Raw genomic sequence first — 20,975 nt, 5'->3', positions numbered from 1 at the left:
GAGAGGTTGAAAATGTCAGTAAAGACAATTGCCAGTTGGTCCGCGCATGCTTTGAGTATACGTCCATGTAATCCATCTGGACCTGTGACTTTGTAAACGTTGACCTGTTTTAAAGGTCTTGCTTACATCGGCTACCGAGAGCGTTATCACAGTCATCCAGAACAGCTGGTGCTCTCATGCATGCTTCAGTGTTGCTTGCCTCGAAGCGAGCATAAAAGGCATTTGGCTCGTCTGGTAGGCTCGCGTCACTGGGCAGCTCGCGTCTGGGTTTCCCTTTGTAGTCCTAATAGTTTTCAAGCCCTGCCACATCCGATGAGCGTCAGAGCTGGTGTAGTAGGATTCAATCTTAATCCTTTATTGGCTTGTTTGATGGTTTGTCTGAGGGCATAGCGGGATATCTTAAGTGTCCGGATTAGTGTTCCGCTCCTTGAAAGCGGCAGCTCTAGCCTTTAGCTTGATGCGGATGTTTCCTGTAATCCATGGCTTCTGGTTGGGATATGTATGCACTGTCACTGTGGGGACAACATCGTCGATGCACTTATTGATGAAGCCGATGACTGACGGAGGTGGTATACTCCTTAATGCCATTGGATGAATCCCGGAACATATTCCAGTCTGTGCTAGCAAAACAGTCCTGTAACGTAGCATCTGCGTCATCTGACCACTTCCGTATTGAGCGAGTCACTGGTACTTCCTGCTCTAGTTTTTGCCTTGTAAGCAGGAATCAGGAGGATAGAATTATGGTCAGATTTGCCAAATGGAGGGCTGGAGAGAGCTTTGTATGCATTTCTATGTGTGGAGTAAAGGTGGTCTAGAGATTTTATTTTTTCCTTTGGTCGCAAATGTGACATGCTGGTTAACCTCTCTGGGCTAGGTGGGACGTTAGCGTCCCACTCTATTCAACAGCCAGTGGAATCGCGTGGCGCGAAATACAAATACCTCCAAAAATGCTATAACTTCAATTTCTCAAACATATGACTATTTTACACCATTTGTAAGATAAGACTCTCGTTAATCTAACCACATTGTCCGATTTCAAAAAGGCTTTACAGTGAAAGCAAAACATTAGATTATGTCAGGAGAGTACCCTGCCAAAAATAATCACACAGCCATTTTCAAAGCAAGCATGTATGTCACAAAAACCCAAACCACAGCTAAATGCAGCACTAACCTTTGATGATCTTCATCAGATGACACTCCTAGGACATTGTTATACAATACATGCATGTTTTGTTCAATCAAGTTCATATTTATATCAAAAACCAGCTTTTTACATTAGCATGTGATGTTCAGAACTAGCATACCCAACGAAAACTTCCGGTGAATGTACTAAATTACTCATGATAAACGTTGACAAAATACATAACAATTATTTTAAGAATTATAGATACAGAACTCCTTTATGCAAAAGCTATGTCAGATTTTAAAATAGCTTTTCGGCGAAAGCACATTTTGCAATATTCTGAGTACATAGCTCAGCCATCACGGCTAGCTAATTTGACACCCACCAAGTAATCCATAGTTATATCCAAATACCTCCGTTTTGTTCGTGCGTTCAGGTCACTATCCGAAGGGTAACGCGCGAGCGCATTTCGTGACAAAACATTTCAAAATATTCCTTTACCATACTTAGAAGCATGTCAAACGCTGTTTAAAATCAATTTTTATGCTATTTTTCTCGTAAAATAGCGATAATATTCCAACCGGACAACGTTGTATTCATTCAAAGAATGAAAGAAAAAAATGGAGAAGTCTCGTGAACGCCCATCTCAGTCTCACTGTCCCCAGGCAGGCCACTTACAAACTCTGCTGCTGTACTTTGCCCAGAGACAAGAGACGCGTCATTCTGCTTTCTGAGGGCTTTAGAGAGCCAATGGAAGACTTAGAAAGTGTCACGTAACAGCACAGATGCTGTAATTTCGATAGAGATGCAACAGAAGGACTACAAATTGTCACAGGCCACTTTCTGCATGGAATCTTCTCAGGTTTTTTCCTGCCATATGAGTTCTGTTATACTCAGACACCATTCAAACAGTTTTAGAAACTTTAGAGTGTTTTCTATCCAAATCTACTAATTATATGCATATTCTCGTTTCTGGGCAAGAGTAGTAACCAGTTTAAATCGGGTATGTTTTTTATCCAGCTGTGAAAATACTGCACCCTAGCCCAGACAGGTTAAAATTTGGTAAAACTGATTTAAGTTTGCCTGCAGTAAAGTCCCTAGGCCACTAGGAGCGCCGCTTCTGGATGTGCGTTTTCTTGTTTGCTTATGGCCTTATAGAGTTGGTTGAGTGCGGTCTTAGTGCCAGCATCGGTCTGTGGTGGTAAATAGACGGCTACAAATAATAAAGATGTGAACTCACTTGGTAGATAGCGTGGTCTACAGCTTATAAGGTACTAAACGTCAGGCGAGCAATACCTCAAGACTTATTTAGTTGGTCCAGCTCCTTTTTAGAGGATAAAGTGCCATTAGTAATCTTACTCTTGATTTCTAATGTTTAAAGTTGGTCCAATGTAAATGTGACACAGAAACAAATTGCGAAATAATGCCTTTTAGCCTATTAATTAATGGAAATGCCAGTCGATGGAAATGCATTTGACTGGTCATGCTTATCGGTCAATATGTTCATTTGCATAATTTAGTGGAATTAAATTGGCTCGTGTATTCGTTATGTATCTTATCATACACATATAGCATACAGAGCCTTTGAGTAAAAAATCTGTCAGACAGCGCAAGAGCTCCCTAGTGGCGTAGTGGTCTAAGGCACTGCATCTGTGCTAGAGGTCACTACAGACACGCTGGTTCGATTCCAGGCACTATCACAACCGGCCGTGATTGGGAGTCCCATAGGGCGGTGCACAATTGGTCTAGCGTCAGCCTGGTTTGGCCGGTGTAGTCCGTTATTGTAAATAAGAATTTGTTCTTAACTGACTTGTCTAGTTAAATAAAGCTTAAATAAAAACAAGAAAATAATAATAAACAGAAACTGTTTCTATCTCCTTTTACTGCTTCACTATACTCATTCAGAGGAATGAACACTTTCGTATTGGTTGTACTGTCACAATGTGCGCAGTCGCCACACTTGTAATTGCCATTGGGTGGGCCTGGTAGCCAAGTGTCATGCTTCTTAGGTAGCTTCATGCTGTGCGTCACGGAATCGGCTGTATTCTTGTATGGCTCCCCAAAAAATGTGAGGGGGTAATATTGTGGACGCTCGTAGATTGGGATTACTTTTGAGAATGTTCCAGTGTTTTAATACATTGGATTTAACGCGACCGGCACATGTGCTGTACTCCGTGGAAAAACACAAACATGGGGGCGTTTTGTCTATTTTGTTTTATTTCACCTTTATTTAACCTCTCTAGGGTATGTGGGACGAAATCGTCCCACCTAGTCAACAGCCAGTGGATTTGAGTGGCGCGATATTCAAATACCTTAGAAATGCTATTACTTCAATTTCTCAAACATATGACTATTTTACACCATTTTAAAGACAAGACTCTCGTTAATCTAACCACATTGTCCGATTTCAAAAAGGCTTTACAACGAAAGCAAAACATTAGATTATGTCAGGAGAGTACCCAGCCAGAAATAATCACTCACCGATTTTTCAAGCTAGCATATAATGTCACAAAAACCAAAACCACAGCTAAATGCAGCACTAACCTTTGATGATCTTCATCAGATGGCACTCCTAGGACATTATGTTATACAATACATGCATGTTTTGTTCAATCAAGTTCATATTTATATCAAAAAACAGCTTTTTACATTAGCATGTGACGTTCAGAACTAGCAAACATACCGAAAACTTCCGGTGAATTTACTAAATTACTCACGATAAACGTTCACAAAAAACATAATTATTTTAAGAATTATAGATACAGAACTCCTTTATGCAATCGCGGTGTCAGATTTTAAAATAGCTTTTCGGCAAAAGTACATTTTGCAATATTCTGAGTAGATAGCTCGCCATCACGGGCTAGCTAATTTGACACCCACCAAGTTTGGCGTTCACTAAACTCAGAATTACTATAAGAAAAATTGGATTACCTTTGCTGTTCTTTGTCAGAATGCACTCCCAGGACTACTTCATCCACAAATGTTGTTTTGGTTCAAAATAATCCATAGTTATGTTCAAATATCCTCTGTTTTGTTCTTGCGTTCAAGACACTATCCGAACGGTGACGCGCGGATGCGTATCGTGACAAAAAATGTCAAAATATTCCATTACCGTACTTCGAAGCATGTCAAACGCTATTTAAAATCAATTTTTATGTGTTTTTTCTCATAAAATAGCGATAATATTCCGACCGGGAGACGTCTTTTTCGTTCAAAGACTGAAAATGTAAAATGGCCTCTTCACGTGCACGCGCGGACCAGTCTCATTGTTCTCAGATGGACCACTATCCAAATGCGCTACTGTTTTTCAGCCAGGGGCTGCAAAGTCATCATTCAACGTTCTGGCGCCTTCTGAGAGCCTATGGGAGCCTTAGAAAGTGTCACGTTACAGCAGAGATCCTCTGTTTTCGATAAAGAGGGTGTAGAAGGCCAAGAAATGGTCAGAGAGGGCACTTCCTGTACAGAATCTGCTCAGGTTTTGGCCTGCCATATGAGTTCTGTTATACTCACAGACACCATTCAAACAGTTTTAGAAACTTTAGGGTGTTTTCTATCCAAATCAAACAATTATATGCATATTCTAGTTTCTGGGCAGTAGTAATAACCACGTTTTTTATCCGGATGTGAAAATACTGCCCCCTACCCTAGAGAGGTTAAGTTCTCTAGGGTAGGGGGCAGTATTTTGACATCCGGATGAAAGGCGTGCCCAAATTAAACTGCCTGCTACTCAGGATATGCATATTATTAGTAGATTTGGATAGAAAACACTCTGAAGTTTCTAAAACTGTTTGAATGATATGCATATCCTACATTCTGAGCCTGAGTAGCAGGCAGTTTACTACGGGCACGCCTTTCATCCGGACGTCAAAATACTGCCCCCTACCCCAAAGAAGTTAATCATGCTGTAAATGGTTGTTAATAGTTGAGCGATTGCCCTTTAAAAAGTTTAGGCCTACACATGGATTCTTTGTCAGACTGTCCTAAGACCGTATGCTGACCTAGGAATGCTGGCGGATTGTGAAAGTCTTGGCCTGACAAATACTAGTTGGCCATGACAAGCCCAGCCAGTGTGATTTATTAGTACTGCAGTGAAATAAATAAAGATGCATCTATATGCGTGCTTTAGTCTTCATGTGGGCTAGCCCTACAGCGGTGTGTACATTTGAAATGCCACAGGTCAAACTTGATTTTCTGCCTCAGTCATTTTACTGACGTCTGCTTCAACTTCCTTCATCAGTGTTCTGTTATCTCCTACTGAGATAGTGAAGGAATTGGGCACAACTGCATTACTGTAGTGTTGAGCAATTCTGATGTGTTAAATAGTCACAGGCAGGTGGCAAAATATCCCACCTACACTTACCTCCCCCTCCTCCATGTCCCATCCCATCCTCTGGCTGCTGTCATCCTTCCTCTCATTCCAGTCATCTTTAATTGCGTAGAGACTAGATGGTTGTCTCCTGGGTCATCTACCTAATTAACAGTATTGTGTTGAGGTTATCTCACTTCCTCTGAGAGCAGGCTGTGTATGAGAAAGATGAGGGTTGAGGTTGTTTTTATTCTTTTCACACATCTCACAGTGATGGTAGCCATGAGCTAACCATTAGCCTTATACTTCTGGACATCAGCTTGACCTTGGTGAGTGTGAAGCTAATGGAATCAAGACAATGTGTTCCTTGTAGCCTTCTCAAAGTTGCAATTTTCTAATTTAGCATTGTAAGGTCATATTTTAGACAGTTATTGAAGCAGGGTAGAGTCTGTGTGTACTGGGTGCGTCATTGAGTGTTTGTGGGACAGCTGTAACACGTGGAGGTCCAGTGGGAACCCTGTATGTCAGGCTACTTGGGTCCACACACCTCTGTATAAAGATCCTGTCAGAGACACTGACCCATTCTATCTGACAGGTTTCCAACCCGTCCATAGCCTCAGCCTGGCTCACTGACTTCCTGAAGCCTCCTCCATAGGTGGACTTTCACACACAAGCCATGTCCACGGAGAGAGACAGTGTTATTTATTCATCTCTGGTGGTTTTATATCCCTGTTTATTTTGGAAGTGTTCAGTTTACGCTTGCCTGATAGTGACCTCGGGGCCTGCAGGGCCGGTGATGCATCCACAGTTGATGCAGAGGAGATCTGACATTGATGAGTCTATGGCTGTTCGTCACACAGGGGGATGGCAAGGCTGCTGCTACCACAAGATAAGCTCTCCTTTATACCCAATAAAGCCTCTGTCTCTGTGTGTCTCTCCTACTCTCACTGAGGGGAAAATAATGAATGAGCCCAGGCCTAACATCCCTTCAAGTCATTTATGTATTTTGTGTTTGTACAGCAGAATTGCTTTTTTGGGGGGGGGGGGAATCAAAACAAGTTGTTCGATGCAGTTCTAGGAATGTATTCTTCTGAAGACTGCAGGAGTTGGAGCTCACACACATCGCACCGAATGTGGATCTAGCGTTCGTCTGCAGATCGTTCAGCACGCTGTGTTTTCGGGACCACCCGCTATAGACGTCGGACTGCCTACATTTTCCATGCAATTCTATTTATAATAACGTCTTCAACATATCTCAATCATTGTCATATCTAAATGATACAAACCTAAAAAAGTTACTTCTATTGCCATTTCTAACTATGTAAACATTGCCTATATAAAGTCACAAATAAAAACATTGCAGCATGCAGGTAGAAATATCCAGATAAAAAAACTAAAATCACATTGGCTACACATGGCCTGTCTGCAACAAACTTTAAACATGGTATCAACTATTAACTTGGGTCTGGCCCAAAGCTTGCACTAGTGAACTTGCAACATTGTATATAATATTCTGGGCCCTCAGTTCCCTGCGCCAGTGAGCTCGGTACAGACGCAGCTGTAGGTTAAGAAGCAGTGCTTGACTTGGGCTGGAGCTCACTGGAGCTGAGAGCTGTTCCTCTTATAGGATATTAGCTAAAAATGATTGTGGAGCTCCTGCACCTAAATATAAACCGTACCAACTAAGATGAGTACCGGAACCTAAGTCCAGCACTGATAAGAAGCCTGTTTTATGACTTTTCTACTGGATCAGGGCATGACATTTTTCCCTTTCACGCCGAGTGGTTATCGAAAGGGAGAGAGCTGGAAAGATTTTTCAAATGCATTGAGGAACTATTGTAATTATCAATGGATGTAAAAACAGACTTTGTTTGCTTGCTGTTTGAGGTGAAGAAAAAAACATCACTTTGAGAAGCTCCACAGGTCATTCATTAGTAGTGGTGTGGTTAAGCCAATCAGAAAAACTATCAGATCCCCAAATGGGCATATTTATATGCCTACCTTTGTGCGCAGGCCAGGTAGCCTATAAGCCTACTTCTATGCGTGCGCATCCTTACTCAACATTGACAGGAGCGCCCCCAACAAAATACAATGACTAAATTCACAGAACTCGTAAATGGAATTAAACAAACCAAGAGGAGCATAGGTTGTACACTCTGCAAACAATGTGTCCACTTCGACAATGAGAACAGGAAGACTGGAATAATATTGAATGCATTAAATTAAATGACCGTAACCAAAGTAACAAACATTGTAGATTTAAAAATTATAGGAATTTACCTTAAATGTACTACTGGTGATATACAGTGCATTCAGAAACTATTCAGACCCCTTCCCTTTTTCCACATTTTGTAACGTTACAGCCTTATTCTGTGGTAAATTAAATTGATTGGACATGATTTGGAAAGGCACACACCTGTCTATACAAGGTCCCACAGTTGACAGTGCATGGCAAAGCAAAAACTAAGCTATGAGGTTGAAGGAATTGTCCGTAGAGCTCCGAGACAGGATTGTGTCGGCACAGATCTGGGGAAGGGTACCAAAACATTTCTGCAATATTGAAGGTCCCCAAGAGCACAGTGGCCTCCATTCTTGAATGATGGAGATGCTCTTGAGATAAATAAATACATTTGTTTGTTTGTTACTTCTCTACTAAAGCAATCTCGGTCAACCAACAGCTTAACGACCAAACAATCGACCAGTCGACTAATTGGGGTCGTTCCTAAAAAATAGGTGCGCACTCAGTTCGCAAATTAAGTTCAGAGGTGCTAAACCCTCTCGGCCAGCAAAAGCTATTGACGTGTCTTTGCCCTTAGTTTCAGTTTTGAAGATCGTCTGTGTGCAGTTTTACGGTGACACCAATGGGAAGCGTGCTTCTGATTTGAAAACTTTAGGCCTATCTGAATCAAACTCTGTTGTAACTGAATATCTACAACATAAAAAAAAAACGATTTTTGCTCGTCAAGAATGCAGGTTTAAACTGTCATTTTCTAATTAGAAGAAAAAATTATGTTCATGGTGTGAAAAAAATGTACTTGATACATTTTAATTCAAACATTCCCCCTCGCTGCAAATACTGAATGGTGTTTATGATATATGCCTCTTAACACTGAATTGAGCCCCCTTGGTCCATGCAGTAGAAACATCCCAATCCTCCTACACTGTGTCAGTACCCTACTACCCTTGTTGAATATGTGATCATGGATGAGCTTGAGACTTTCGTGACAGTCTTTAGTGTTCCTCTGCACACAGATTATAATGGAGAGACCTAATATTTGTATCTCTAAATCAGTTAATTCAATTTGTCTCAATAAATTGACTGAGGCAAATATAGCCTTCTTTCTTAATTGCTTTCATTTTTTTTATTAGAGCAAGGGCTGGGTGTTGGTTGTTTAGGAAATTCGGCAAGGCAATCTTTTCTATTTAAGCATCAATTTATTTGATCATTAATTTAGTTTTTTAATTATGGCTGCTTGATAGTAATGCATTTTGGTGATTAATGATGCCGGCGGTAGTCTCTCTTTCATCCTGACAGACGCAAAGCGCCAGAACTTTTGAGAGTACATGGTGCTGCTGCCCCATAGGCCCTCCTCTTTCCTTCTCATATGTGTTGCCCCTCCTTTTAATCTCACTCTTCTGCTTTCTCCTCTCATTTCTCTCCTTGTTCCCCTTGCTCTCACCATGTTCAATGAATCAATTGACTTGTTATCACCATCAGTTTGGGTTTATACATCTCTCATGGGCTTTTATGGCCAACTACATTTCAACTCAGTTTTTCACAATTCCTGACATTTAATCCCGGTAAACATTCTCCTGTTTTAGGTCAGTTAGGATCACCACTTTATTTTAAGAATGTGAAATGTCAGAATAATAGTAGAGAGAATGATTTATTTCAGCTTTTATTTATTTCATCATATTCCCAGTGGGTCAGAAGTTTACATACACTCAATTAGTATTTGGTAGCATTGCCTTTAAATTGTTTAACTTGGATCAAACATTTCAGGTAGCCTCCCTCAAGCTTCCCACAATAAGTTGGGAGAATTTTGGCCCATTCCTCCTGACAGAGCTAGTGTAACCGAGTCAGGTTTGTAGGCCTCCTTGCTCGCACATGCTTTTTCAGTTCTGCCCACACATTTTCTATAGGACTGAGGTCGGGGCTTTGTGATGGCCACTCCAATACCTTGACTTTGTTGTCCTTAAGCCATTTTGCCACAACTTTGGAAGTATGCATGGGGTCATTGTCCATTTGGAAGACCCATTTGCAACCAAGCTTTAACTTCCTGACTGATGTCTTGAGATGTTGCTTCAATATATCCACCTAATTTTACTTCCTCATGATGCCATTTATTTTGTGAAGTGCACCAGTCCCTCCTGCAGCAAAGCACCCCCACAACATGATGCTGCCACTCCCGTGCTTCACGATTGGGATGGTGTTCTTGGGCTTGCAAGCCTCCCCCTGTTTCCTCCAAACATAACGATGGTCATTATGGCCAAACAGTTCTATTTTTGTTTCATCAGACCAGGGGACATTTCTCCAGAAAGTACGATCTTTGTCCCCATGTGCAGTTGCAAACCGTAATCTGGTTTTATTATGGCGGTTTTGAAGCAGTGGCTTCTTCCTTGCTGAGCGGCCTTTCAAGTTATGTCGATATAGGACTCGTTTTATTGTGGATATATATATTCATTCTTTTGTACCTGTTTCCTCCAGCATCTTCACAAGGTCTTTTGCTGCTGTTCTGGGATTGATTTGCACTTTTCGCACCAAAGTACGTTGATCTCTAGGAGACAGAACGCGTCTTCTTCCTGAGCAGTATGACGGCTGCGTGGTCCCATGGTGTTTATACCTGCATACTATTGTTTGTACAGTTGAATGTGGTACCTTCAAGCGTTTGGAAATTGCTCCCAAGGATGAACCAGGCTTGTGGATGTCTACAATTTTTTTTCTGAGGTCTTGGCAGATTTCTTTTGATTTTCCCATGATGTCAAGCAAAGAGGCACTGAGTTTGAAGGTAGGCCTGGAAATACATCCACAGGTACACCTCCAATTGACTCAAATGATGTCAATTAGCCGAATCAGAAAGTTCTAAAGCCATGACATAATTTTCTGGAATTTTCCAAGCTGTTTAAAGGCACAGTCAATTTAGTGTATGTAAACTTCTGACCCACTGGAATTGTGATACAGTGAAATAATCTGTTTGTAAACAATTGTTGGAAAAATTACTTGTGTCATGCACAAAGTAGATGTCCTATTCGACTTGCCAAAACTATAATTTGTTAACAAGAAATTTGTGGAGTCGTTGAAAAACGAGTTTTAATGACTCCAACAGAAGTGTATGTAAACTTCCGACTTCAACTGTATACAATGTATAGGCTACCCACCAAAACCCTCATTGTACCAGCCAAACCATTGTCCACTTTTGACCCATGTTTTGGGCCTGTTTTGTGCTCAGACCCTGCTCATGTCTGGCTGTATCGAATTGGATACCAAAACAAAATGAGTTCTGTTATACTCACAGACATCATTCAAACAGTTTTAGAAACGTCAGAGTATTTTCTATCCAAATCTACTAATAATATGCATATCCTACCTTCTGAGTCTGAGTAGCAGGCAGTTTAATTTGGGCACGCCTTTCATCCGGACGTCAAAACACTGCCCCCTACCCTAGAGAAGTTAATGATGTTGTTGGAGTCGTGCCTGGCCGTGCAGTCCTGAGTGAACAGGGAGCGCTGGAGGGGACTGAACACGCACCCCGAGGGGGCCCCGTGTTGAGGATCAGTGTGGCGGATGTGTTGTTACCCACCCTTACCACCTGGGGGTGGCCCGTCAGGAAGTCCAGGATCCAGTTGCAGAGGGAGAGGTTTAGTCCCAGGGTCCTTAGCTTAGTGATGAGCTTTGAGGGCACTATGGTGTTGAACGCTGAGCTGTAGTCAATGAATAGCATTCTCACATAGGTGTTCCTTTTTGTCCAGGTGTGAAAGGGCCGTGTGGAGTGCAATAGAGATTGCATCATCTGTGTATCTGTTGGTGCGGTATGCAAATTGGAGTGGGTCTAGGGTTTCTGGGATAATGGTGTTGATGTGAGCCATGACCAGCCTTTGAAAGCATTTCATGGCTACAGACGTGAGTTCTGTGGGTCGGTAGTCATTTAGACAGGTTACCTTAGTGTTCTTGAGCACAGGGACTATGGTGGTTTGCTTGAAAGGTGTTGGTATTACAGACTCCGACAGGGAGAGGTTGAAAATGTCAGTGAAGAGACTTGCCAGTTGGTCAGCGCATGCTCGGAGTTGGGAATAACCCTATTTTTTTTTTTGTTCTCACATTCTCAATACGTCCTATTGAGGCTCATCATCAGTGTCACTTATGAGTATGAGGGAAAGCAACAGCCCAGTGATGGACAGCCTTGGCAGAGTCCACTTAGTTCTCTGAGATCAGTGGGCCCGTGCTGTCACTAGTGGATCATAGTTTCTGTGTTCGCCACCATACCTTCACACTCCTCCTGTTGTTGTTTAACATCCCTCCACTGAGTGCCAGTGGCCAGCTGGGAGAGACACTGTCGCGTCAGTGTTCATCACACGTTGACCCAGTCTCCCAGCTCGCACCCATCAGTCACTGCAGGGCCGCAACCACAGACCTGCTCTCACTGGCCTCTGAATAATGGTTCCAGTCGTACAGTCACTCCGTACGGACAAACCCTTTCTCTCTCTGAATCACAGGAAACACCACCAGAATAAGCCTTTGTTTTAGTGTAGAGATAGTGATGGTTCTGAGAATGAAAAGAGTCTGAATATTTAACAATGAATATGCGTTGAGTACGGTTGAATTTGATTGAAGGCAAATCAATGGACCTGGCGTTTTTATGTGAATGTTTGGTTTGTAGCAGTCATCCATCTTGTTAGCTTATCCATTCGCTTGTGCACATGCTGATTTTTCCATGCGAGATGCCGATATCCTGTCAAGCAGTCTTCCATAAATTACACACAACGAACACATTCTAAAAGATGGTACCTCGCTCCACTGTGCCTGTATCAATCAGTAGAACCGCATCCACCCAACCTCTCTTGTTTTCCCTTTTCTTTCGAAGGAAGTTGAAAGGAAACCGGTGACCTCAATTGAATTGTTATTAATGTATTTTATCGTTTGTCCTCATTAGTCAGAAATGAGCCGGAATGGAATCCTATCTGCCTCCCGCCCATCCATGTAAGTTTTTCCATGTGAAATCTGTCCGGAATGAAGATTAACATCTCAAACAAATGGCTGGGGATCTTGGGACTGTGGGGATTGGGAATAGTAATCCTTGTTCTGCTGTTTTGATGGTGGGTGGATTACAGTGTTCCAGGCTGCATGACCACATGGCATTCTCATGACCACGACCGTAGAGAATTCACCATGAGTGGTCTCTGGCTTCCGGGTTTTCATCCATTAACCCCCTCCGCCTCCTCCCAAACACCAGCAATAACACAATGGCCAGAACACTAAGCAATATAAAAGCAAGATTCCAAACGGCTTTGTAGCAGTCAAGTGATGCAGTACTCTATGGTTTGAATCCAATCCCAGTAACCAACCTATCCTAGAGCACCAAGACAGCTGTGTGGTGGTAGTATCTGGCTGACCCCTCCAGAATGAGGTAACCAATATAGGGATTAATTATTCAAATGGGTGCATGGATCAGAGATGTATTATGTGGGCCAACTGTAATGGCTGAAGTGCCCACGTGAAATACTCACATATGCAGTGATTAACCAGACCAACGGATTGACTCAAAGATGACGCAAGCCAAAGCTAATCAAGGCTGTTGCATACACGACTCCCTCACACACAAATCTTTAACATAAAATAGTGATTACTTGTTGACATTGTTTGTCAGCCACTTTTTCCACCATGATCTTTGGAGAGATTATGGACACAGGCAGATTAAACAACCCAATGATTTGGGTTTTTAAGTTTTATCGATATCAATGAATTTGTAGTTCCCACAACACTACTAGTATATTTCATGATCACACACCATCTCCCTTTCTATAACCAAACTGAGAGGGCGTTAGGAGCCATACTGTTGCACTTTCAACAAAAGCACCAAACCCAGAAAGTCTTCTTCTCCAGCACTTTGGTGACTCTAGTCCCATGGTGATTGAACTGACAGGTGGGTGAGTCATTCCCAGCACTCCAGTGAATGAGCTCACCTCCCCACCATGCACAGGAGGTGGCCTGCTCGGCTGGGGAGCTCATTACTGTAGCCACATGGCTGTCTGGAGTGGGATGGCCTGTTGGAGGTACCTACTGTGTGAAGAGGAAGAGAGAGAGATGGCGAATGTGAGAGAGGAGGCGGCAGGAGTTCTCCAGGCCCTCTGGTCCTGACATTGGGACATGATGAGAAACGGATGGTGTCCTTTGAGCGTTCTCTTTTTCTGGGTCACCATCAATGTTCCATCATTTTTTTCGGCACTGAGCAAATTTTAGGTCTGCTGAGCACAAACTTGAACCTTGTAGAAATTCTGTGCAACTTCCGGCGCTTTTACTGTGAACACTGGCTGTACCCGCTTTTTAAGTTAACAGTGGCCAAGTAGATTACTGTGGCTATTTGATCATAATGCAGGCCCTACAAGAGTGGCCTACCATCAAAAACAATAGAGAAATGCATCCCATAACATTTTAACATGGAAATGGCTATTGAAAGCTGTTCTATGATACAGCCTACAGTAGCAGCCAATGCGGTGTTCATTGTAAGCTTACATTCCATGAGGCTTTTGAAAACATGCAGGACCTGACATTAACCTGTTTAGCCACTGGTCCTTCAGACAAGGAGGTAACTGGAAATGTTGTATTGTGCTTAATGCAAGAAACCACTTTACAAAATAAAATGTATTATTATCCCCATACATTATTATAACGAATAATCATAAACTGTATGCTACCCTCACTATTGGCTTGATAGCTTGTACAAGCCTGTCTTAAAATACAACACTGCCCCTTCAAGACATATACAGCTCTTTACCTGACTCGCTTTTCAAAGATGGCCAGAAATATACACGTTTGGGGCAAACAAACTAGTAAAGATGAGTGAAGTTCAACTTTGTGCGTCTCTGTGCAGGCTGGCAATTGTGGGCGGCAGTCCTGGGGAGCTGCGTGCAGGAACATTGGTCACAATCTAAATTAAGGGTCTGTGTATAGTGCCAGAATTGTGGTTAAAACACAATTTTACTGTGTGTTCACTTGGCAACAAACCGCATGTTGACTAATTATTATGGCAGAAACACAACTACTACATGTTCTCCTGTCATTGTTATCAGATAGGATATTGTCCCTAGGGGTCTGTTTGCTTGTCTCTTCCTTCCAGAAGCGCTCTAATGGTCTGTGGAGAGACTGTGTACCCTTTCAGCCGGGGTAATAGAATAAATCAGTGTTTGTATCCGTCGTCAGCCTGGTCACTTTTGCCGTTTTCATCTCTGACTTATTGTTTATTGCATTTCACTCAAGTGTGTGATTGTGGCAGGTTTGGTGTTGCTCACCGTTGTCTGATATTGAGGTAAGAAATGGCTGATGTTTAAGAATGTCATTGTCGTCAAAAATGAAACGCTCCTAGTCATGATTGAGGGTGTCACGCTGCCGGAACAAAATCATCAGCACACCGCGAAGAGAGGGAAGGAACATATGGTTTTCTCCATGACAGGGTTTGTTCTCACTATAGATAGTTTTATTGCATAACTTTGAAACGTAAGCACTCTGGGTCAGGAAAGAACATGCATAGACAAAAATCAATTTCAGTGCAGTGCGGGGAAGAGTGAGATGAAAAAATCAGTAGAGCATCTTGAATGTAGAATTAAATGCATCGAAACCAAGTGCCAGTCAATCTTCCTAAGACATGGAACTCTACCTATATTGCCTTTGTTTTTCCCCTTTGCGTACTTGGCAGGGAGTGCTTTGCTTCCTGTGTCTCCTTGACAGTCCTGAATAAGTCCACCTGAGTGCTTGGCTGGCCCGTGGGCACTGACTCCGTCTACACCAAACCTTATTAATAGCAGAACCGCCTTTCAAATGAAAGATCACTGAACACAGATGGCGCTGAGGGCTAGGGATTTGAAAGGACATGTTTTCACTGTCATTGGTTCTGAGGATGATAATAGCTGGCCCAAAATGGACTTGAATTGAATCACAATCCCAACCGCTTTATTAGTGATGTTGTCCTCAAGTCTCAGTCAGAAGCCATGAATGAAATAGCCTTTGATGAATGAAGACTAATTTTATCCACATGCCATGTTAATATATCCTGTCACAACAATTTTCAAAGGTGTGTGTGGGTACTAGCTACACCACCAACCATCACAAAATGGTGTTATGCTTGCAGTCGGTATACGTATCATCTGTCAATTTAAAGCCTGGTTTATTGACTCAGTGAAGTTCATTGTTGAGGACAGGAGAGGAGATTTGTGCGTTGACCTGCCAGTGCAGTCAGCTATGGCGACATGACTCACTGACCACATGCAGACTACCTCCAGATGCCCCTCTCCATTTCCTATAGCTCTAAAAACGTCCGTCTACGGCTCTGAATTTGCAGCGTTTATTTGAATGAGCTTTCTTTTGGCCTTTTCACCTCCTTGTCCCTGTCTCTAGGCTCCTTCTCCGTCCTATAGTAAGATGGTGCAGAGTGTGTAGTTCTATGGAGATTGACTAGAGAAATGTCATCTCCTGCAGCAATGCCTCTTGTCGCTCTGTCTGTTCCTCCGTCTCTCTCTCTCTGCACCCTCCCCCTGTGCCCTCCTGCTCCTAAGGCCCTGCCAACACTGGGTCTGAGTCACCCTACAGCACATGGCACCTGATGCCCTCTCCCCTCGCCCACACTCTCTCTGTTCCTCTCCTCCCCATACTGTACACAAGCCATGCCTCTCTTGCCTCCAGCCCTGGCCCCTCTGCCAGCCTTCCCTTCCGGTCCTGGCCTTGGCATCGCTTGCCAGTGTGATGCCATCCCATTCCCCATCCCATTTGTCATTACCATCACAAAACCTTGTTGGCAAAATGGTTTCTTCCATCTCTGCTCTCTCTGTCAGAGATGAAAGGCTCTCTCCAACTTTCTGTAAGTCACTTCTGGCCTTCACCGACAAAGCCTTATCAAGATACAGTACAGAGCTGTTTTTGCTGTTCGTATTCTTTATCCATTTGAATTGTTTTGTGTTTTTGTGTTGCTTCCTCTGGCTGTTGTGCTGTGGTTAAGTGCAGTCCAGTGTCCTGAGGCCTTATTGTCTGGCTGTGGTGGGAGGTTGTAATTGGTTAGAGGGGTCTTGAGTCATGTGTGGTGCTGACTGCACAAGAAGGGTGAAATTCATCAGGCACCCCACAAACACTATGCCTCCCCACTCTTATTAAAAAAATGTATAATCAAGATCAGTTTTAAAATGATAACTTTGTTTCTTTTCTCTTTCATGAGATAGACAGACGGTTGCATCATCTCCTGTTTTCTCCTGGGCCTTAGGAGCAGGAGGGCACAGGGGGAGGGTGGAGAGAGAGAGAGAGAGAGAGAGACGGAGGAACAGACAGAGTGACAAGAGGCATTCACAGAACTAGCTCCTCTTCTGTAGAGACCATATGTTGCCTCCAGCTATGGCAGTGAAAAGGTCCCGTTCTAACACGCTCTTCACGTTCATGGAGAATCTCTGTTTATATGGGTATTCGTCCGGTCCAGTAGTCTCTCTGTCTCTCTCTCTCTGTCTCTCTGTCTCTCTCTCTCTGTCTCTCTGTCTCTCTGTCTCTCTCTCTCTTTTTATTTTATCTTTATTTAACTAGGCAAGTCAGTTAAGAACAAAGTCTTATTTTCAGTGACGGCCTAGGAACAGTGGGTAAACTGCCTTGTTCAGGGGCAGAACAACATATTTTTACCTTGTCAGCTCGGGGATTCGGTCTTGCCACCTTTCAGTACCAGTCCAGCGCTCTAACCACTAGGCTACCTGCTGCCCTGTTCTTGACAAGCACATATCCCCCACCTCTGAGATGGCATATACCATGTCTTCTCAGGCCAAGAGTGGTAGCAGTCCATCACTTGGTGGCAGATGGATGGGAGGTATCATCAGGCCTGTGATGGACTGTTGTCTGGCTGGAGGATGAAGTATGGCACGTTAGACTGTCTCATACCACAGGTCCAGAGGCAGACCCAGACACCGCTGACCATTCAGCGCTGAAATATGTCTCACTGTCACTCAACCGTTAACAACTTAACCTTCTTTAGGACACTCCACACTTTCCATAATGCCTCCTCCATTACACATGAATGAGTATTGCAAATATATGTCCTTCGCTCCAAGATGTAGTACATTTTCGTGAATTCTGCACTGATTTGTAGCAGTCACCTGTAGCTAGTATTAAGTACTATTCAGCACTTTCATGTCCTGACATGTGGGATTCACAATTCTCCTCCATAATTCTGGAAATAATAAGGTCTTAAATGTGTCTTGTCCCAACCTTCCCTGTCGGCTGGTCTCACTCTGTTGCGTTCTTGGCATTAGCATTCAGCTAGCACTGTACCCTTCCCTGTCCCCAGTGGATGGCCTCCTTGTGCAGGTAGAGGCTGTCTACATTCTCTGTCATGTCTCACACTTATGTCACCAACACTGACCTCTGCGTCCTGCCCTCACAGCCCATGGGCCCACCCTGTAAATACAGCACAGAGGGAAGGGGAGAGCTGAGGGTGGAGTTAGGGAGGTTCATGGGAGTGGTCAGAGGTCCTGGAGATGGAGAGTGACTGGAGCAGATCAGTTTTCTGAGTGGAACATTTCTCCATCTGTATCTTTCTGTCTTTCTGTCCCCACTTTGGTCTCCTGATTGAGCTCTCACCCCCCCCCCCCCAGGCCCTGTTAGAGATTATTGTGTCTGACTGTGTGAGTTCTACCCTGCAGGCTCCTCTTCAGATGACATGCCACTGAAGTGACTGGCCTTGAGATCACACGTCACTCAACCTCCGCTATCAGACATGGGATTGTCAGAGAGAATGGGATAGATGGGGAATAGAGAGAGGGGGCTGATGCCACTGATGATTGCAACTCTCGATAAGACCCATCTTTGTTATGAGGCAATCGGTACTATACTATGATGGCTTCAAAGAATTTCAACTTACATTTTTTATTTGGGGGTTTGGCATCTTAGTGTATATTGGGTGGAAAGGGAATAAATAGCCTCATGTTCTCATGAGACAGAGTTTTATCTCTATTTTCATCTTGGAAAAATCCAATTGTACCATTTGTCATTTATTTCCCATGCTGTGGACTTAGAAAAGTGTAAATGTGGAAGTATAAACACAACCCAAACACACACTGGTTTGTGAATATGTTGTATAAAGTGATTTCCAATGTGCTTTAAGATGATCCCTCTCTCTCTACAGAGCATCTTCACAGTGATGTTGGGCCCTTTCGTCTTCTTCGATGCTCAGAAGACCAAATACCTCCAGATCCTCACCTCACTCATGCGCTGGATCGGTAAGACTAACCTATCTTACCTTAAGGTATACAAACACCATAGGCTGATAAAGGTTGCTCTGGACAGACTCGAGGCACGCATCTTCAAATAATCACATTAAATGTGGATCTCAATTTATTTTCTAGGTAGAGCAATTCAAGCTGTGCAATTCCCTGGAACTTTATCGAAACGGTAAATCTGTCATGGGTATTTATTTAGGAAGCGCTTTAATGTGTATTATCTCTTCCAAGTTTGTCCTCATGATGGAGGGTGTCTTTCCTTCTATTAAATATAAATATCGCACTCCATTATCCCCGGTTCACGGTCTCACGCCTTCTTCCAGATTGCTCTTTGTCACTGTTGCAAATGTTTAGAAAAACAAACACTTTATTCCACCTGGCTGACGGTCTGAACCTTGGTGGGAGCAGTCCTCTTCCTCTCCCTCTTTCATTCCTCTCCTTCCCCTTCTCCTCTCTGTGGCTCCTGTGCCTGGGTTCGTCGATCATACGGCAGTCCCGCTCCATGTCCTGATTCCCATCTCCTCTCATCCCTCAGCCTGACAGGCCTGACAGCCCGTCCCAGGCCTGATTGGACCGTCACTCACAGGGCGACGGACGAAAATAAACTGCCCGTCCTGGACCTGCTGTTAAAATCACAACACTACTGAATCATGCCTCTGCCGCCACCCCCGTATGGGCATACTACTGGCACCCACAACAACACATAGGGCAGACACACACACACAGGCAAGCATGCACACCCACACACAGGCACGCATACACACACACACACACACATAGTTGCATGCACATAAATAACACACACTGTCCATTATCTGGCTATCTACAAAGCACCCTGGGATTCTGGCTACACACCTCCCACTCCCTTTTATATCCCCGCCCTCCCCTGGCTCTACCTGTGATTGATTGGCTGTGTCACCTCTGCAGGCCTCTCTACAGCACCAGCTAATGATTCAAAATGGCCGCAGTGGCAGCTCTTTGTTTCCTTACTACACCGGTGCCACAGAGCATGGGGATAGATGGCCTGCCTTCAAAGCATAGGGCACTGAAAGCTGAGGGGTTTATGCAGCCATCAAACACAGGGTTGGAGACCGTTTTAAATCTTATAAGAAAAACATTGTGGGCCGAAGTTCGGAGGAACAGACGGCTGAAGAAAAATGAATGGGCTAGACAGCATGCTTGAGTCCTAAATCTCTAGTGTCAACAATTTATTTACATTTTTTTAGGTTAGGTAAGTTTCTTATGTTTAGCTCATCTCAGAGGAATTAACACTGGAGACCAATTTAAGTACTACTTTTATTTGGATTTTTTTCATGAAAGGCAAGTGGCTGTCTAAAGATGTATTCAACTGATTTTGCCCTCTGAAATTCGTGTTGAAGAGTTTTCTGGCAATTTATGTGGTGCTGTTATCAGGACAGCGGCAGCATAGTCTGTCTGACCTCTCCACCCTGTCTCTACAGTTTCTCTAGTCTCATTTTGACACAGAAACAGCATCTGTCTGTACTAGATTTGCTGCTAAACTGTTAGGGCTTGTTTGTCTGGCTATACCAGCCTATCCAACCCTGAAAGAGAGAGCTCACTGACAAAGGTCTCAAGAGTAATTGGATGCGCAATAAAAAATACAACCGGCAAATGGAAAAATGTTACTCCATTCGGTAACGCATAAATACACTGAACAAAGATATAAACGCAACATGCAGCAATTTCAAAGATTTCACTTAGTTACAGTTTAAGGAAATCAGTCAATTGAAATCAATTCATTAGGCCCTAATCTATAGACTTCACATGACACGGACTACAGCTGTGCATTTGTTGGTCATAGATACCTTAAAAAAAAAAGGTAGGGAAGTTGTCAGAAAACCAGTCCGTATCTGGTGTGACCACCATTTGCCTCATGCAGCGCGACGCATAGAGTTGATCAGATTGTTGATTGTAGCCTGTGGAATTTTGTTCCGCTTTTTGAAGTTGCTGGATACTGGCGGAAACTGGAACATGCTGTCGTATCCAGAGCATCCCAAACATGTTCAATGGGTGTCATGTCTGGTGAGTATGCAGGCTATGGATGAACTGGGACATTTTCAGCTTCCA

General features: G+C 43.3%; 1 protein-coding gene across 2 annotated transcripts in view; it reads left to right on the top strand.

The window, feature by feature from the left end:
* Positions 1-20,975, top strand: part of LOC106601442 (transmembrane protein 104) — a 79,323-nt gene that overhangs the window by 42,446 nt on the left and 15,902 nt on the right. For both annotated transcript variants that reach the window (XM_045720271.1, XM_045720270.1), the window contains exon 9: positions 18,794-18,887. In XM_045720271.1, the coding sequence (XP_045576227.1) occupies positions 18,794-18,887 (94 nt within the window). The remainder of the gene's footprint in view (positions 1-18,793; positions 18,888-20,975) is intronic.

Source organism: Salmo salar, chromosome ssa06, assembly GCF_905237065.1.
Source record: "Salmo salar chromosome ssa06, Ssal_v3.1, whole genome shotgun sequence".
In the NCBI taxonomy this organism is placed as follows: domain Eukaryota; kingdom Metazoa; phylum Chordata; class Actinopteri; order Salmoniformes; family Salmonidae; genus Salmo; species Salmo salar.
Note: the sequence above shows the minus strand (reverse complement) of the source record. Positions and strands in the feature narration are given on the sequence as shown.